The sequence below is a fragment of the Pholcus phalangioides genome, unplaced genomic scaffold (assembly GCF_987345545.1).
Source record: "Pholcus phalangioides strain wild (caught in Gottingen) unplaced genomic scaffold, Ppha-v1.0 ptg000003l_1, whole genome shotgun sequence".
Lineage (NCBI taxonomy): Eukaryota > Metazoa > Arthropoda > Arachnida > Araneae > Pholcidae > Pholcus > Pholcus phalangioides.
In genome coordinates this window covers 13,453,418-13,472,017 of record NW_028301596.1, presented here as the reverse complement: position 1 = coordinate 13,472,017, position 18,600 = coordinate 13,453,418, and the positions used below count along the sequence as shown (strand labels likewise).

At 31.5% G+C, this 18,600-nt stretch overlaps 2 protein-coding genes across 2 annotated transcripts in view; one reads left to right on the top strand and one right to left on the bottom strand.

The window, feature by feature from the left end:
- Positions 1–18,600, top strand: part of LOC149088123 (elongation factor-like GTPase 1) — a 187,995-nt gene that overhangs the window by 9,306 nt on the left and 160,089 nt on the right. The window contains exons 7-21 of the mRNA XM_089244695.1: positions 2,297–2,353; positions 2,909–2,944; positions 3,421–3,530; positions 4,570–4,693; positions 6,113–6,192; positions 6,720–6,856; positions 7,884–8,003; positions 8,951–9,050; positions 9,260–9,423; positions 9,511–9,656; positions 9,903–10,044; positions 12,136–12,267; positions 12,816–12,963; positions 13,589–13,721; positions 14,135–14,891. Of these exons, the coding sequence (XP_089100821.1) occupies positions 2,297–2,353; positions 2,909–2,944; positions 3,421–3,530; positions 4,570–4,693; positions 6,113–6,192; positions 6,720–6,856; positions 7,884–8,003; positions 8,951–9,050; positions 9,260–9,423; positions 9,511–9,656; positions 9,903–10,044; positions 12,136–12,267; positions 12,816–12,963; positions 13,589–13,721; positions 14,135–14,891 (2,386 nt within the window). The remainder of the gene's footprint in view (positions 1–2,296; positions 2,354–2,908; positions 2,945–3,420; positions 3,531–4,569; positions 4,694–6,112; positions 6,193–6,719; positions 6,857–7,883; positions 8,004–8,950; positions 9,051–9,259; positions 9,424–9,510; positions 9,657–9,902; positions 10,045–12,135; positions 12,268–12,815; positions 12,964–13,588; positions 13,722–14,134; positions 14,892–18,600) is intronic.
- dsx-c73A (doublesex cognate 73A) overlaps positions 15,591–18,600 on the bottom strand; it is a 36,792-nt gene continuing 33,782 nt past the window's right edge. Inside the window, exons 3-4 of the mRNA XM_089244673.1 lie at positions 17,689–17,950; positions 15,591–16,812 (exon numbers count right to left, since the gene is read on the bottom strand). Coding sequence (XP_089100799.1) covers positions 16,703–16,812; positions 17,689–17,950 — 372 coding nt within the window. The 3' untranslated portion in view covers positions 15,591–16,702. The remainder of the gene's footprint in view (positions 16,813–17,688; positions 17,951–18,600) is intronic.

Sequence of the window (18,600 nt, the reverse complement as noted above, 5' to 3'; positions counted from 1 at the left end):
TGACATCTTTATTTTTTCAAATTTTAAATTTTTAAAAAAAATTTACATGAAGAAATAATTTATTTCATTAAAATTTTTTAAATTTGCCTTGCCAAGATGATGTAGGGTATACACATAAAATTTTTTCCAGAATTTCATTACTAAATTTATGTAATAAATCACATTTTTCTCGGAGGCACTTTCTTCTGGAAATCCTCTTAAAAAGTCCCTGAAAGTTCAACTTCAAATGCTGCCCTCTGATGAAAGCCCCAAAGTTCATGTTCACCGTATTTCTAACTCGAAACTTTCCACAATCTTTTAAGTCATGGCCTAACTCCCTGAGATCAAAAGAACAAATTCTGCAGTCAGAAAAAGCAACACACGCATTTTTAGTACCAGGGTCTGAAAAGAGGTATCGTCTAGTATTTAATGGAACGAATATATTCAAATGTATCAACAAATTCTTAAAAAATGTACAGAGGATGCTCAAGAATTGCTGAATTCAAACATTTTAATTATTTTTATATTTGTTTTTTTATTCACTCATCTTTACATGTTAAAAAAAGGATCTACAGTGAAACCTCAATACCATGATACTCTATGGACCAAGAAAAAATATTGTTGTAGTGAGGTTATCGTTATATCAAGAGGTAGCATCATCATCAGGCACAACCAAATTTATATTGTGTTGGAATCTCTTCTGAAATGGTGTTGTTAATACTTTGGAAAATACATTTATGAGTATTTGTGTACAAAAAAATCTAATTAAATAATTGATAAATAAAATTCAGCTAATTTTTCATCCTATTAAGTAGTTTCCTTTACAACACTTTCTTGTACTACAAGTAGCTTCATAGCAACTTCGTTAATATTTATGGAGGGTATATAGTGCAAAATACAGTCGCCCCCCCCCCCGTATTCGCGGGGGTTACGTTCCGGGGGTGACCGCGAATACGGGAAATCCGCGAATAACCAAAACCATAGTGTTCTTGTATACCTCGTTTATTGAACATTATGGGAAAGAGCAGGGTCACGCAGAGGATAGAACGAAATGTAAAAGAGGGTGCAGCGATTGTTGGCGATGTTTTCTGAAAGAACATTGTGATTTCTGTTTGTCGTATCTTCTTCATATCATCAAGTACAGTCGGCCCCCCGGAACGTAACGCGGGGGTTACGTTCCAGTGGTTACCACGAATACGGAAATCCGCGAATAACCGAAACTATAGGTTTTTTTGTATATCTCGTTTATTGAACAGCATGAGTAACGCAGAGTATAAGGTATAAGGGAATTTAAAAGAGGGTGCAGTGATTTTTTCTGAAAGAACATTGTTTGATTTCTGTTTGCCGCTTCTTCTTCTTTATATCATCATGTAAGTTGGAATATTATGGCAAGGCTTCCTCTACTAATTTTTCTACATGTGAAGAGCGTACCATAGAGGGATCTATGCCATGGAAACAATCTATTGCTGATTTGAACGTGCGAAGCCCTTCCGCTGTTACTCATGGTCAACTTGTCTTTTACTTCTTTATCTTGATCTTCTTCATCTGATACTGCTTCAGTTTCAGGATCAGTCAACTGCATTAATTCCTCTTCAGCCAATACCCTTTGAACAGCTATTAATTAGTTGTTCGACTTCTATATATCCATATTATTGAATCCTTCTCCACCCACCTGTTTTGCTAATGTGGCAATGTCCTTTATAGTCTCTTCAGTTGGCGCTGTAGAAATGGTTATGCCCTTTATCGCACATTGTGGCCAAAGGTTAATCCGACCCGAGGTTGTTTCTGTCTTGGGAGCTGCCATGGCTCTAGTGATGACAGTAATGTCATTGGCGAGCCATCCAAACATGAGCCATCCTAAACATGCACAACTCAAATTTTGCAAAAAAAACACATGAATGACGATTTTTGAGTGTTGCAAAAAATGGGAAAAAAAATTCCAATAAATGAAAAACAAACCGCGAATACGGGGGAGCCGACTGTACTTATGTTATTAAACCTCGAAAAATGAAAAACTTTTGAGAAATTTAAAAACATATTGAAGGTGATTTTGAGTGTAATATATAAAAAAGTATCATTGTAGCAGTTTCAAAATATCTTCAAAAAATATCTTTATAGAGAGGGTTTATTGTAGTAAAAGATATTGTTGTATCGAGAGGAGTTTAATATTAGACTATAGGCAGGCAATTCTAAACAAGATATGCAAAAAAAAAAACATTGTAGAGGGATTTATCTTTGTATCAAGCACTGCTGTAGCAAGGTTTTACTGTAGTTTGATGTGATTAGAATGATGAAGACTATATTAAACTGTTTTTAGGTAAATGCTGTTGTTGGAGAACTGTTTGCTGCTGATATAATGAAAAAAGGTGATGTAGTAAGTACCACGCACATATTTCTTGAATGAATGATTTTTATAATTTAGTGGAGAAAACTGTGAAGAATTAACTGGTGTATTTTATGGATATTGTTCTTGGGAGTCTTTAGCTTTGAAAACTCTTCACTCTTTATCTTTAAAATCTTACAATTTGTTAAGGTTCTCTGAAGTGATTAAGATTTTTTTAAATCTTACACCATTTCTTAATGATATAATTTTAGTTACAACTTTATGAAACTGTTTAAACTTTGGTCTTTCTCACCCTGTATAGCCCTACAGTTTCTGAGCATAATGCTTAAAAATATTCCAGACCAGTTTTGATATGCCGTTTACACACACTATAATTTTGTCGTCCTCTCTGAAAGTATTGGTTTTCATTCCAAGAATAGAACAAAAATTTTGATTCACCAATGTCTTATTTCCCACAAGTAATATTAAATTTTGTTTGGAATAATTTGTGTAATTTCATTTATTTTATTTTTGTGTTATTGTATCTTTTGTGGATATTTGCATGTGCTTGCGGAGTTTAATGGACAATTTTTTTTTAAATTATAGGCTGCTGAAGAGAAATCTGTTTCTGAAAAGTCTGAAGTAATCATTTTATTTATAAATTTTGTTTTATATGATATTTTTTGGTAATTACATTTAAAAGATTAATTTTGTTCCTGAAAGCTACTCGTGTCATGCAAGTCTTGATTTAAACTTTCCATGTAGAATAATAGTGGTCCTGTTAGTTCATTCCATACCACCCCCCATAACATTAATAATTGTTATTAAAAATATATTAGTACACTACAGTATGGTTTATTCCATAAAAAATCAAAAATTTGTCTACAAGATAAATAAAATAAACATTGAAATCTGACATTGCTGTTAGCTACATCTTCTTCAAAGCACATTCGACTTATGTGTGTTTAATGGGCTTTTCCTCTCACATTTCATGCTTGCTAGGATTATTCAACAGGCTCAAAAACATTTGACTCCAGGATTATTCATTGATTTAGGTGTGAATTTTTATTTGACTCTAAGTGGAAGATTTCCCGTAATATAAATATTGTGTTTTATAGGTTTTTGACTGGAGTAGTGGCTTAGATGAATGTGACGATTCTTCTGTTTATTTCTCCCCTGAGCAAGGAAATGTTGTATTTGCTAGTGCATTAGATGGATGGGGCTTTAGGTAATAGCATGCTCATGAATAAAATCACTTACATGTATATTTTACCGTAAATTAATGTGAAGAACACTTATCTGTTTAAAAGTCCAGTATCATCTCTATAGTTACAATTGAATACACAATATAACATGTATAGATAATTTGATCAGCCTGTGCACACTTGCATATCAAATATTTTTTAAACAACATTATTTATTATAAATGTTTATGCTGCACCAATGGACTAATGCTTTTTGAAGAAACTCTCACGAAGGTAGGTAGAGACATTCCACCTTAATTGGAATATAAGAACATTTAGATTACAATTGAAGTGAAGATATGCCAAAAGTGTCTCCACCTATCTTCATAAAAGTTCTTTTAAAAAGCATTGTTTATCTGCAGGATAATTTTGAACTACTGTGATAATTTCCTCACCATGAAAAAAAACTGGTGTTTGAGGGCACCATAGTCAGAAAATCAAGGTTCTGCTGTAGTGTTTCTCAAAGTGTGCATAGCGGCTTCTAGAGGTGTCGCCAACCTTTGTTAGAGGCATTGCTACGAGATTGAGATATTGATGTTTGTGCTTGTTCAAGTTTTGAAATGGTTCTCTTATGAATGCAGAATATCCACTGAACTTTTGCTAGGAGCCGCAGATAAAGGGGAGTCACGGGTGGCAAAAGTTAGAGAACTACTGTTCTACTGTATATTTGATGTGACTAAATAATAATAATATTTTCAGATAATGATATTATGTGAGCATGATGAAAAACAATGCAGTCACATTGGATGATAAGATTAGTGCTAATTACTCAAACTTTTAATTTTTGTGTTGGTTTTTAAAGGAAAAAAGGAAAATTTTAATTGAAATCTCTTGAATGACAATATTTTTTGCATTTCATTTAATCATTGACTTGAATTAATAAAATTCTGCATCATTCCGACTTCATGATTGTATAACATCCCATGTGTTTTGATTGTAGTGAAGCTACAAATTTTCTTATTTTCTTGTGTTTTTTGCTTTGTAAATATTACTCCTATTATACCGTAACTATCTTTCTTGTAGCATTTCTCATTTTGCCAAAATTTATTCTACAAAACTTGGGTTCAATGAAGATGTATTAAGAAAGACCCTTTGGAGTGATTTTTATCTTAATTCAAAGACAAAACGTATCATGAAAGGTGCTCAGGTGAGTAATATTTAAAAAATAATAAAATAACGTTAGTAATACACACAGTACTGAAACCTCCTGTAAAATCTGACTGTATGGCTGAAATTCATGCTGTGTCGCAAAAGATATAGTCTTAGATATAAATATAATATGTATTACGTGTGTCGAATGCTGCCATTTGGAATCAGCAATAAGTTGTAGGTCTCAGTCTAATTAGCCCTTATGAGCTGAAAATGACCATAGTGAAAAAAAATTATCAATGTTATATGTGTGTGTGTTCCTTTAAGGTGATTACCCTTATGTGTGATGATCAGTAAGACAGTGCCTTGGGTGGTCACTTGTAGAAAGGTTCTACTGTGTATCTCTCCTCTTAGTTAAACCAAGGGAGAGCATCAGCAGTGATTCCACTTATCATTACATTGTATTTAGCAAAAACTAAATTATTGCTAAGATAATTAGAAAAATTTATATGCATATGAACCAATTTGGTAAAACCAGTTCATTATGTACTAAAAATGATTTTGAGACAATTTCTTCATGACTTTCTATCTTCAAACCTTTCCTTTCGTATAGCAATCACAATGCTTTGACAAGCAAAAAAATTTATGATCAGTAAAGCGTTTCTACATTAATTATGCATTTCAGTAATTTTTATATCTCATAATGGCTGACAATATATAATGGAGTAAGATATGGGAAATCAAGATCCTAAATATGAATAAATTTAAGAAAACTGGAACAACACTGGAATATTTCCAAAAAATAGTCTGGATGACAAAAATACTGAAAAATAGGATGAATGCTCTATAAAATAAAGGTCTTATTCTGATTTGACCCTACTCATAAGAGATCTGTTGCAACTTAGCAACAAAATGTATAAAATATGTTGAGTGACAACTTTTTTTTACCCTTAAATTCTCAAAAAAATTCATCATATATTTTAAGTCTCTGTATGGATTTTATTTTAAACATCTTATTTGAAACATCAAGGCAAGTTCCAATGTTAATTGTCACTATATTGTGTCAATTATTAAGTATTTCATATAGACACTATTTTTGATAGACACTATGAAACTTTATTGAAAACATATAGTGTATCGATTCTTTACAGAATATTGATCATTTTAAGAGAACTACTTAAAACTAAAAACATATTTTTCAAAAGCAATTTGCTTTAATAAAGGCAAGAGACAAGCCATTTGAAAAACATGAAAGATATTAAAAGATATGAAATTCATTAATACTTCACGTTCTGTGATAAATGAATTCAGGCAAATTAAAAGTAATGTGTTATTTTACTTTGATTGTGATTAAAAAATTAGGGAAATTAGGAATTAATATAGAAAATTAATTATAGGATTATTTGTGACTGTAAATGTTGATGTAATACAATGACATTTTTTGACTGAAAACATTTTGTATTTTTTCTTGCTTCAGGCAAAAGCAAAAAAACCATTGTTTGTTCAGTTCATACTGGAAAATATTTGGGCTGTTTATGAGTCAATCATGGTAAAACAGTGAGTATTTATTGAGCATTATCATAAACCCTATTATATTAGCCTATCCATATTATATTGTTAATACATAATTAGTTAACAATTATTTGAGAATGGACTTTATGTGGATAATTACTGTATATTATTTCACATAAAGTCTCTATTGTCCAAAATACATAATGCATTATTTTTTTTCGGAGTGAACATATTTTCAAAATCATTATTTTGCAATGAATTCATGTGAAACATAGTGTGATGAGAGGGCAAAAAATAATTTTAAAATCTTTTATAAACTATTATGTAAAAAATAGAATAGTAAAAAAAAATAATAAGTTTACTAAAATTTAAAAAAGAATTGTTGGCTTCATTTGTTTTTCATTGGAAATGATGTTTCACAATTAATCAGGTTTTCAGTGGATTCACTTATATGAATTTGACAACATTCTTAAATTTATTTCATTTTTATTTACAAGAGATAACCAATGAATTTTTGTATGTTAATGTATTTATTGCTACATAAATTTGTTCTATTTGTGATTTTGCTATAGGGATAAGCCTCTAACAGAAAAAATAGTCCAAACTCTGGGTTTGAAAATATCTGCTCGAGATTCAAAGCAAAGTAACCTAAGAAATTATTTGCAGGCAGTACTTGGTCAGTGGCTGCCTTTGTCTAAAGCAATTTTAGGTAAAACCATTCTGATAATTATTGTATTATTATTAACTTATTTATCAATATCTTAGAATGAGATTGTGAATGTTATTTCAATATTTGTGCCATAAAATATTATGAATATTTCTTTCATTTATCATAGCATGACCTTTTGTATCCTTAGTTAGTTCATAAATTTTACAAAGTACAATTTTCAAATCTGAAATTCAATTTTATATTTTATTAAACTCTATTTTAGCTTTCATATACATATTCTGATGCACAGTAAATCCTCAAGTATGCAACATAATACAGACTAGCCAGGGTTGGTAAATCGAAATTTCCAGATAATTCAATATGTATTAACTTAAAGGTCCAATATAATGTATACTAATTAACAAATAAAAAATTGTTCGACTGAACAAATAAACAGTTTGGCCATCCGCTGTTTTGCAGCTGATGAATCACAGTTGTTTTTTATCAACATTATTTCTGATAATTCATGATTAATGAATATAATTCTGATAATAATGATTCATCGACGGAGGGAGATGTGGGAGTCATTCATACGAGAGAGCACATTCTCCTGAATGATCGATGATGTCGCCAACTGATCTAATATTTTGCATATATGTAGTACTAATGCCATTATCATCATTATGGATAAAGCCTGCAAAGTCTATATTTGCTTATGGTCCTAATATTCTTGCTGCTCCAGCCAAGGCTTTTAAACAAGCCACTCAAATGCATAGCTTTGCTTATTTGCACGTGTGAGTTATCTTTATCATTAGGGAAATATCATATTCTGAAGATATTTTTTCATCACTAGGGAAGAAGTTATTGCTTAGAAAAATTAATGCTTGTAAACAAGGGTAATATAATTGAAGTTCTGTTGTACTTGTTTAGAAATTAGGCTTGATTAGATATGTTGTTTTATTGTAAAGAATTAATTGATTTAGGGAAAACCTGTGATTCGTCTTTGGATGTAAAATATACCCGCTAATACTATACGTTAATTGCATTTCAGAAATGTACTTAATACTATATGTTGATTGCATTCTAGAAATGTGCCTTCAAGTTCCTTCACCAGTGGACCTTACAGAACAGAGAATTGAAGGTTTGATGTGCTCAAGCACCCATAAATTTGATCATCTACCTCAAAAAACAAAACTGCTAAAAAAAGGTACATAATTTTATGTATAATAATTATGTATGTTCCATGAAAATATTCACTTTCATGCAAATCATTAATAATTTTCTATACTTAATTTTAAAAAAAAATTTATTTGCTTTGTTATTTTAGAATTTAGTCTAACCTTTGTTAGGGAAAATATAACTGGTTATAAGGGCTGGTGGGTATAAGCTCTAAAAAACCTTTAGGTCAGTTTTGTTCATTTCATTTCTGTTATTGTGAATTTCATCGAATAGAAATGGTTGATATAAAAGAATGAATTATCATCATTACTCATAAATCTCTGATTAATATATTTTATTACTGATCTCCAGTCTTTAAATTGGAATATTAACTGCTTCCCTATCTCTGAAAATATACTAAAAATTTTTCATATTAATAATGTTGATGCTATATTTTTCTAATGTATCAACTGGTTTAGAGTTGATCACCCTAGATGGGTAATTCCATTAGTAAAAGAGGGAAAAACTCCTAATTGCACCAGTCTTTTTTTTCTGCAGAGAGCAGGCAGTCCAACAACAGGATACAGACATAACATGAAAATTCAAGCATTTTTTATCTTTACTTTAAAATATGGAAGACAAGATGGCAGCACCAGCAACAACATGAAACAAGCATGATTCTGACAACATTAATGAGTTAGAGCCGCACATTCCGGCTTGTACCAATTCATTAGAAATTCTGTAAAGGAATGTGCGTGAGGTGCATTGGATGGTTAAAAAAAAAGGTCTAGCTTTATCCTTCTTTAGATGTCTCCTTGTTTGATAGGTACTCAATTGAGATTCCAAATTAAGAAGTGTGTTCATACTTGATCCTGCAGATTACAGTGATAATATATAATTATTTTAAAACATTGTTTTGATGAGATTCCATTATTCAGTTTATGATGGGAAAGTATATGATATTCTAACGTTATGAATTTTTTTATTGTTTTTCAGACTTCCAGGTTTGCAGTTCTGCTGGTGATGTTCCAGTCATTGTGTATGTATCAAAAATGTTTCCAATTGAGAGAGACAGGCTTCTACAAACCCGTCGCAGGTTGGAATTTTTTTTAAAATTCTTTCACCACCATTTTTAGAAATAAATTTTGAGTTTATATAATGTGTATGGTAAATAAAAAGTAGTAACTAATTTGCAAATTAACCTTTCCTTTCATAACTAAAACCTTTTCAGTCAGTTTTTTGCACAAAATCTGCCAACAGTCCCTTTCCATTATAATAATTCTCTTGTAATTTCAAACTTTCCAGAAATGTAGCTGTAAAAATCCCTGGTAAGTCTATGACTGTAGATGAAATAGCCATGCGACGGGAGAAAGTTCGGCAAATGCAAGCTGAAAGACTTGTTAAAGTGACAGAAGTCATGAATGAAGAGAATGTAGAAGGGAGCAGTAGTGCTGATAAGAGCTGTGAATGTGAGTAATTAAGTTTGTGCACTTGAGAGTGAAATATGTGAGCTTTTTTTTTAATATGCTATACTGAGACAATTTATCATTTGGTAGCAACTGATGCCATGAATGAAAGAATAGCTGTAAATCAAGACACAGTCTTCATTGCATTTGCAAGGGTTTATAGTGGAACAGTGAAGAAAGGACAAAAAGTTTATGTTCTTGGGCCAAAACATGATCCCACTGAAGCTCTGAAACAAGTAAAGCTAATATAAAAACAAATAATTATGATTTCTATGTTTTCCTTCTTTGAATTTTGTATTAGTAAAATTTCTGCAGCATTGTGCATGGTCAAAAGTTTATGATCCAAATAGTCTATGTGATCTATAAAATGTTTGTACATGTATTATGTTTCTATAAAAAGTTTATAATTATGTTTGTAAATGTTTATTTTATTTAGTTATATTTTTCAAATATGTTTTGTTTTCTTTCCTCCAAATGAAAAGGCTCCACCAGTTAATGCAGATCTCACTATAAAAGATTTGCTTCCTGAACAGCATATTACTGTAGCTACATTAGGTGATGTTTATCTTTTGATGGGTGAATCTGTAGAAGCTTTGGATGAAGTACCTGCTGGAAACGTTCTAGGTAGAAAGCGATTTGAACTGACTTTTTATCTCTATGTGAATTTTCAAATCTGTAGAATGATTAGGTATACCATAGCAAAAGATAAGTTTGTTTTTTTCGTCCAGACTATCTTAATGTTGAGTTGAGGAGCTCCATGCTAAAACATTTTGGGGGCCCTTTCAGTCTCGTTTAAAAAATATCTTTTAGCAGGATAAAAATGATAAGAAATTCAGAATAAATGTGAGTTGAGAAATTGATTCACATAAAGCATATTCTCAAAATTTTTTGCAGATGAAATTTCTAACTATCTTTTAATCATCTCCAATGTCTCATTGAATACATCCTGCTTGTCCTCCCAATAGAAAATTAATAAGATAAAAAACTGTTCAGAAATCAGGTCCACTCACTAATCCCCTAAATTTTAGACCAATCGCAATCACTTCTACCTGCTGCAAGAATTTGAGCACATCGTTTCCAAGAAGATCCATTCACACTTTAACTCAATCAACTTCTTTTTTTCCTAACCAACACAGCTTTAGATCATTATCTGTTTCCCCCGATTAACCCTTTTCATTCACAATTTATCAAATAGTATTAACAACAATCTACAAAGTGATATCATATACTCAGATTTTTCTAAAGTATTAACAACAATCTACAAAGTGATATCATATACTCGGATTTTTCTAAAGTATTAACAGCAGTCTACAAAGTGATATCATATACTCGGATTTTTCTAAAGTATTAACAACAATCTACAAAGTGATATCATATACTCGGATTTTTCTAAAGTATTTGACCAGGTGCCCCATAATAAACTTGTTCTCAAACTCCAAATCTTGGCCCATGTGTTCAATTACTTAAACCAGTGGAAGCCTTCCTTGTTCACTGCAGTCAGTTTGTCTGTTTCAAGAATCAAAACTCCTCATACCTCTTAGTTAAGTCTGGCACGCCTCAAGGATTGGCCCTCTCCTCCTCTTTACCATTTCTAATTTATATCAATTACCTATCAATATTAATCGATCACTCCATTAGACTTTTCACTGATGATTGCGTTATTTATCCAATGATTTAAAGCAGATCTGACAAAGATTCTCTCCAGCACAACCTCAACACTATATCCAAATGGTGCTCATCTTGGCGACTGCCCTAAACATCTCTAAAACAGTCTTCCTGAAACTTACAAAATATTTCCTCTCTTGAATTTCTTTACTCAATTAATAATTATATAATCACAGGTTTCCATTACAAGTACCTGGGTGTGATAATTTTTGCTGACTTCCATTGAAACTTCCACACTCATTACATATATTTCAAAAATGCCTCCAGAAACTTTTTTTGCTTTTTTGTAACCCTAAATATTCCACCTGCCACCTCTGACATTTCAGCTTCCAAACTTGTATCCTTTCTGTTTTCTCCTATACCTGTGAAATTTGGGATCCCATACACAAAACGATATAGATAAGCTGGACTCTATTGAAAATAAAGTTACTTTATAAACTGCTGGTCTTTCTCTGTTTCCATCACAGAGCTAAAACAAAGTTTATATCCTACCACTTACCTCTCGTAAATATATTTCTCAACTAACCAGACTTTTTTTAAAAATTATCCTCTGCTATTTCATCTTTGACTTCTTCCCCTATTCTAATCAAATCATCTCATTTTTTGATAGACTCAGTCACTCTATTTGCATCCTCAAATTGCTTCAAATTTAGTCCCTCCCCCAAACAATAGTAGATTGGAGAGAACAACCTTCCATCAAATAACTAGATTGTATTTCAATTACCGATTTTGCATGTGCATCAGTTGTCTCCTCTGTCATATCCCATCACCACATTCTCTTGTATAGCCCTCGGCCTAACAATATTGTATAAATAAATAAATTAATAATATATTTATTTTTTCCCTGACAATTTAGATTAGGTAATTTGCATCCATCTGAATTCATTTGCCCAAAGGAAATATCTCAAAAATCAAATTGAAATATTTTTTTACTAGCTTCTATACGTTCTCTGCTGAATTATTTCATAATATTAAATTGGTTGGAAGTTTAGTATTATTTTTCCAAGGAAAATTTCCTGTGATTTGAGCATGTTTATTGTCTTTTGACAGGCATTGGTGGTTTGGAAGAACATGTGCTAAAATCAGCAACACTTAGTAATACAGTTGCATGCCCAAGATTCATAGATCTGCATTCCACAACAACACCTATTATGAGGGTTGCACTCGAACCGTCTCATTCAAGTAATTTTTTCATCATAAACTGTAGTTTTTGTTGATATTTGACACCATATTCTTTTTTACTTTCATTTACTTTAATTCTTTTGAGTTTCACTGATCGCTATGATAATTAATGATATTTTGTTAATTTAACCTTGTATTTTTGACATTCTTGTATGTTCAATCAAGTATTTCATGTCAATGTGATGTCTAAGTTCTGCAATTATTATTGGTTTTTATTTCTTCATTTCTTATGGTATTTTAAGATTTACAGAAAAAAATACTGTGCTTTCCTCACGTAATAATACTGTGGGTCTCCCTCAGGAAGTTATTGCAGAAACTGTAAAATAAAAACACATTAAGCCGGAAATCTTTTAAGCAAAAAAAATTTCTACACAAGAAAAAAAAATTGCTTAAAAAGGATTTGTTAAACAAGAAAAATGTCTGAACAGGGATCCACTGTATAAGTCAAACATAATATTCATTTCTCAGAGATTATTAATCATTATTGTTTGAAAACTATCCATGAGATATGTTATATAGTGGGTTTTTTAATATTGGTATAATTTTAGGAGATATGCCGGCATTAGTTCAAGGTATGAAATTATTGAATCAAGCTGATCCATGTGTTCAAGTCCTCATCCAAGAAACTGGAGAACATGTCCTTATCACTGCAGGAGAAGTTCATTTGCAGAGATGTGTGAATGATTTGAAAGAAAGGTTTATTAAATTTTATATTGGAAGTATTGTATATAAATAGAATGCAATCGAGACTTTTTTTAAAAGTATTATTATTAAAGGGTTATATGTAAAAAGAAGCTAACAAAAATAAGTTGCTTCTTTACTTGGAGCTTTGTGCATAGGTTCCATTTGCCTACCATCAAGACGCTACTGCATTATAGAATGATCAAGAGCCTATTGCCTATCTTTCTTCCACAGATATACATCACGTAGGCCTATATTAATTCTCAACGAATTTACCAATGATACACAAAGACCGGTGTTCGTATAGTTTTGTAATGAAGTATTGTGCAAAATCTAATCAAAAGAATTATACCGTGAATGTGAATATTTTTTAAGCATGTACCATTAATGACATGATATATGTAATATAATCAAATTTTATACAATTTACTTTTTTCATCTCGTTCATTTGAATATCTTGCTATTTTTCTTATTTCTGACATATTAACCTATTTATTTCTCATACTTTCCTTTCAACAAAGTGTGTGTGTGTGTGATTCAGTTATCTCTCAATTTTTCATTAATTTGAAATTTAATGAATGAACTTTTTTTTTATGATAACTTAAATCTCATTTCTGTTGTAATTAATTCTTATGGCTAGGTTTGCGAAAATTGAATTGAATGTTTCTGCACCAATTGTGCCTTTCCGAGAAACCATAATTCCCCCACCAAAAGTTGATATGGTGAATGAGGTAATTGAAGAAAAGCAGCCTTCTCATCCAGGCCCACAGAAGGTATTGATTTTGATTTTCAAATATACTCATTTATATGGGCTCATTTTAAGTTGGGCAATTTGCCTGTTGTGGCGTTGTATTTGTATTGTATTGTATTTAGACATGATAAAGTATGTCACTGCCGCACTTAACATTTTTTTGAAGCTTGTTCCCTTTTTCCTCTTAAATTGCTATAGGTTTCCCAAATTTGAATTTTCTCACCAATTTTGAGATAATTATGTTTCAAATATCATCAAAATAAGTATGTAGAATGCCTATTAAATGAAAATGTATTTATATAAGTATGTGTGTCTGCAGTTCTGCAGCTATTCTCGTATAGATACCTTTTCTTTTTTTTGAGTGGGTGATTTTTTTAGTTTTTATAAATAACACTGCTTTTTTTCATTTTTTGTTTCTTCTTGAAAAAAACATAGGTTACTGGAGAAGAAAAAGATCCACTGGGAAGAGTATATATGAAAACTTCAAATAAATTATCAGCGCTAGTAATAAGGGCTGTGCCTTTGCCGTCATCAATCACAAGACTCTTGGAACAGAATAGTTCTTTATTAAAAGAGCAAGACCAAGTAGTACGATCCATATGTAGTGGTGAAAGTGAATCTAATCTGAGCGAGGAACTTACAAACGCTCTTGATAAGTTGAAAAATAACGTTAATGATCTATTCACCAGTGAAGGTACTGAATGGTGCGGTGCTGTAGATCAGATATGGGCTTTCGGCCCCAAACGGTGTGGTCCCAATATTTTATTGAATAGGATTCCTGGTCACAATCGTCCTTCAGTGTGGATTACATCCTCTAAGGAATGTAGCACTAGTAACCCACTTTTCAATTATGACAGCAGTTTCATCAGTGGTTTTCAGTTAGCAACATTTGCTGGACCTTTGTGTGATGAACCAATGATGGGTGTGTGTTTTATAGTTGAAGACTGGTCCATCGAAAAAGACGTTAGTCAAGAACAAGATAGTGTTCAAAGTAAAATTGATCACCTTACTGATGCAGCTAGTGAATGTTCTAGTGAAATTAGTAGTGCAAGCAGTATGCCTTATGGACCTTTTACCGGACAGATTATGTCAACTGTCAAAGAGGCTTGTCGGAAAGCATTTCAATCGCAACCACAAAGACTCATGACTGCGATTTACAGTTGCAATATTCAAGTAACAGCAGAGGTTTTGGGTAAGTTTTTATATTTTTTTTGTTTCTCTATACATAATTTTTTTAAAGATTCATGATTATTTTTATGTTTTAAGAAAGTTATGTACAGTAATATCCAGACTTATGTCTGCTTGACTTATATCAGGAAAGAAACACACCAAAAATATTTCTCTAGCTGAATTTCATATCAACTGATTTAATAATGATTTGATTACGTTTAACATAACAAAATATATGACTCGCATCAAACAAAGCTTTGTATTAAATGAGTTTGGCTTGTTTATGATGTCTTATAGGATGGACAGCTATAAGGGATCACATATCAGTATATATATAATTTCTATCAACCATTGAGATAGTATGCTTATATTACATTTATCTGTTATATAACTTTAGATTGTTGTTGCTGATGCTTCAAGATGATTATTAATTTTTTTTCCTTCGTATGAGGTGACTGTGTTCCTTGCTTTTAATAAAATTTTGGGGTACAACCATCCTTTGCAAACTCTTTCAGATCTTTCGATATTCAATGCTTATGATGTCTTCACATAGCAAACAATGTCAATTATACCAGACCCATAGTGGGCCTCAGAGCATTGATCAGCGTGAGAGGCTCATGATGCCATTAAGATAGCCCGGCCTGATTGTTTAGTATTTTCAAAAAAGAGTGTTTGAATAGATTCAGACAGATATTCAGAGACAGAAAAAGTCAAGACACATGACACAATGTGATTGCTTTATTTTTTGTTAAGCTGGTTTAAAATAAATAAAATTCCATTCAAAGTCGCACGCACACAAAACACACAATAACATGTAAATTACGAAAATAACATTTCTAGAAGAAAACTACTAGAAAAAACTTCATTCTACAACTCTATTGCAGAAGAAAAGTTCTCTTTCACCTTTAACTGGTTATCTAAAAAATAACAATGCCGATTAAGATGATGATGACGTGAATAAGTGAAGATATTGCCTCTATCGCATATTTTTCTTGAATATTTCCATTTTGAAATCATAGGAATCAATAAAGTCAAGGCACTTAATGAAAAAAAAAAAATTTCTTTTCTGAGAAAGAAAATCATTTGTGCATATGGCCAGCCATACACTAAAACTGAGTCGCAACTCTGAATTTCAAAATTATTTTGTGCAATTAAATTAGAGATTGACTGTTTATCCAGTAACTATAGGAACTTGATATTGAGGTGAATCAGAAAATTTACATTAAACTTATGTAATATTTTTATTCATTTATATTTATAATATGTGGTTATATTTCTTGATTAATTGGGATCGTTTCATTGATTCTTTCGTTATGTGTCAGGGATGATAGTTTTCTTCAGGAAAGTGGTTAAAATATATTCTATGGTTTTGAGTGGACTAATCTGGCACTAGCAGCATTCTCATAAAGAATGGCTTCAATGGCTTTATAAGAATGACTTTTGGGAGGGAAGGGAAATAGGTTTTCAACACAACCTGTTATTATTACCTACTTCTATTGAGTTTACTTAAGTAAGACTGGAATGAGTGAAATAAAATTTTCAATCTGGCATATTCTGTGTTCAAACATGAAAAAAACGTAAATGGGAACAATTGAAACAGAAAATTATTAGCCCAGGTTTCATATGATGGAAAATTGTTATAAGTGCTTTTGTGATGACATTATAAAAAAAATGTTTTTCATTTTTTTCTGTTGGCCTTGGTGTTTTTTTTTTTTCATCTTGATTTACCCATATTTAGATAAGTTAATTTTCAACAGCACCATTAGAAAGTTATAGGTTCATAGCGCCAGCAAAAAAGAGGAAAAAAATCATTCAATCTCTTCTTGTGCATTCTCATACTAAGTCATATCTGTGAAGCATTAGAAATTTTGATACCCTTGGCTTTGGCCTCATAGTTACATTGTAGAGATTCCAGATCTGTTCCCAAGGTACTGGAGGGTATTCTGAAAAAAGAGAAGAAAGGTTATATTTTTATTTTTAAAAAATTGCATGAGGATAGCCTATTTAATTTATTTTTAAACATCTAAAACAATATGAAACTTTTTCTAAGATCACTCTTTTCTCCCTGTTTGTGCCGAAACTTTTATGCTTTATTTAGCGTTTTTTTTTTTTTCTGAAATTCTATAAGATCCTTTATTATTTTGATGTTAATGAAATTATATTTAAAAAGTTCTTTACACACTTTATAATGAATCATAGTTCTGCAATGGCTACCAGTTTAAATTATTTACAGCTCCAGTGACCCAAAAGTTAGGGCTTGACAAATCCCAAGGGACAAGTTGTCATGATGACAAAAAATTTGGGCATGACACCTAAAATTTTGTGAAGGTATGTGATTGCTAAAGGATGCCACATTTTCTGATTTCATGACATTGAGCATTTCAATATGGAAAAGGGTCATAATTTCCTGAAAAAAGTAAAGAAAACATTACTTAGAGCCGCTTTTCTTGAGAAAAAAGCAATGGTTGGGGCTCCTTAGAAATCTGGCTGGTGCATAATGTTTTTTCCTATTTGCCAAGCTCTGGCAAAAAGCCATTTCATTTCATGCTGACTCCTCAGCTAGGATTTCATAATAGTAATTTCTGTATTACCATGCTCTGCATACAAGCTCACACCTTTGTTTCTTCTCATAGCCAATTCTTAAAACACAATCCAAAGAATAACGCTATTGTTATTACCAAGTTTTCAATGTTAAGCATGTGCAATATACTTCAAATTATTAGTAATGTGTCTTTATGAATATAATGGGTATAATGGCACTGGTATGACAAAATAAAATTAATTTTTTTGTTGGTATATCTCACAAATAAAATAATTACCAGTCTTATGCAGTCTGCTCTTCCTAGATCCTTGAACACACAGCATTCCATAAACACTTATTCCTGGTATCCTTGCATATGGCGGATTAGTGTGTAGCACTGGGCCTTCCATGAAAGAGTTAGCTGGGCAATGGCAAACCACCAGATAATGCGCTTTCCCAGTGCGGACATTTTGAAGAGCAAGTAGCATCCAGTCATGTGGCTCATTGCATACTTTCACTGCAGAGACATCTTCACAAACTTTTACTAATGTTTGAGTTTGCTGTTTGTAAATTGAAAACAGAAAATAATGTTTTAAAAAATTAGCCTGTAGGGCAAGCTGATCTGATTCTAGGTAGCTTTTACTTAGGAAAAAACTTCCATAATAATATTACATAACTCAATTTTTTATTAAATTCTAGAACTTTCTTATAAAATGTGCAGGCTCTCAGCTTCATTCTAACCATTCCTCCTTGAATCTCCAGTCAACTGATATAGGGGTCATAATGAAATACATATTTAAATGATTAACTTATGTTCCATTGCTCTACAGCAGTGGTTCTCAACCTTTTTTTCCATCCTGCAGGCTGTTGAATAATCTATTGTCTATTTGTTAAAAATTTATTTTTTGTTATTAATTGTGCACTAATTAACAGTTTGAAAAATTGTAAACTTAAAAGATGATTGCGAAATTAACTTATTGAAGATTTTTCTTCACACAGTCATCAGGGCAACAAAATTATTCTATACATTGATTTTTGGTAATTTGCTATTGTTTCTTTTATCAGCAAAAGTGTTGCAAACACCATTTTGCAAAAGTAGGTGGTAGCACAAATGCACTAAACTACCGTCGTTCACATAGAATTAAAATCGAAAAGAAATGAATCTAGCACCACGAACAGAAAAAAAAAAAATAAGCAAAAGCATCTTAAA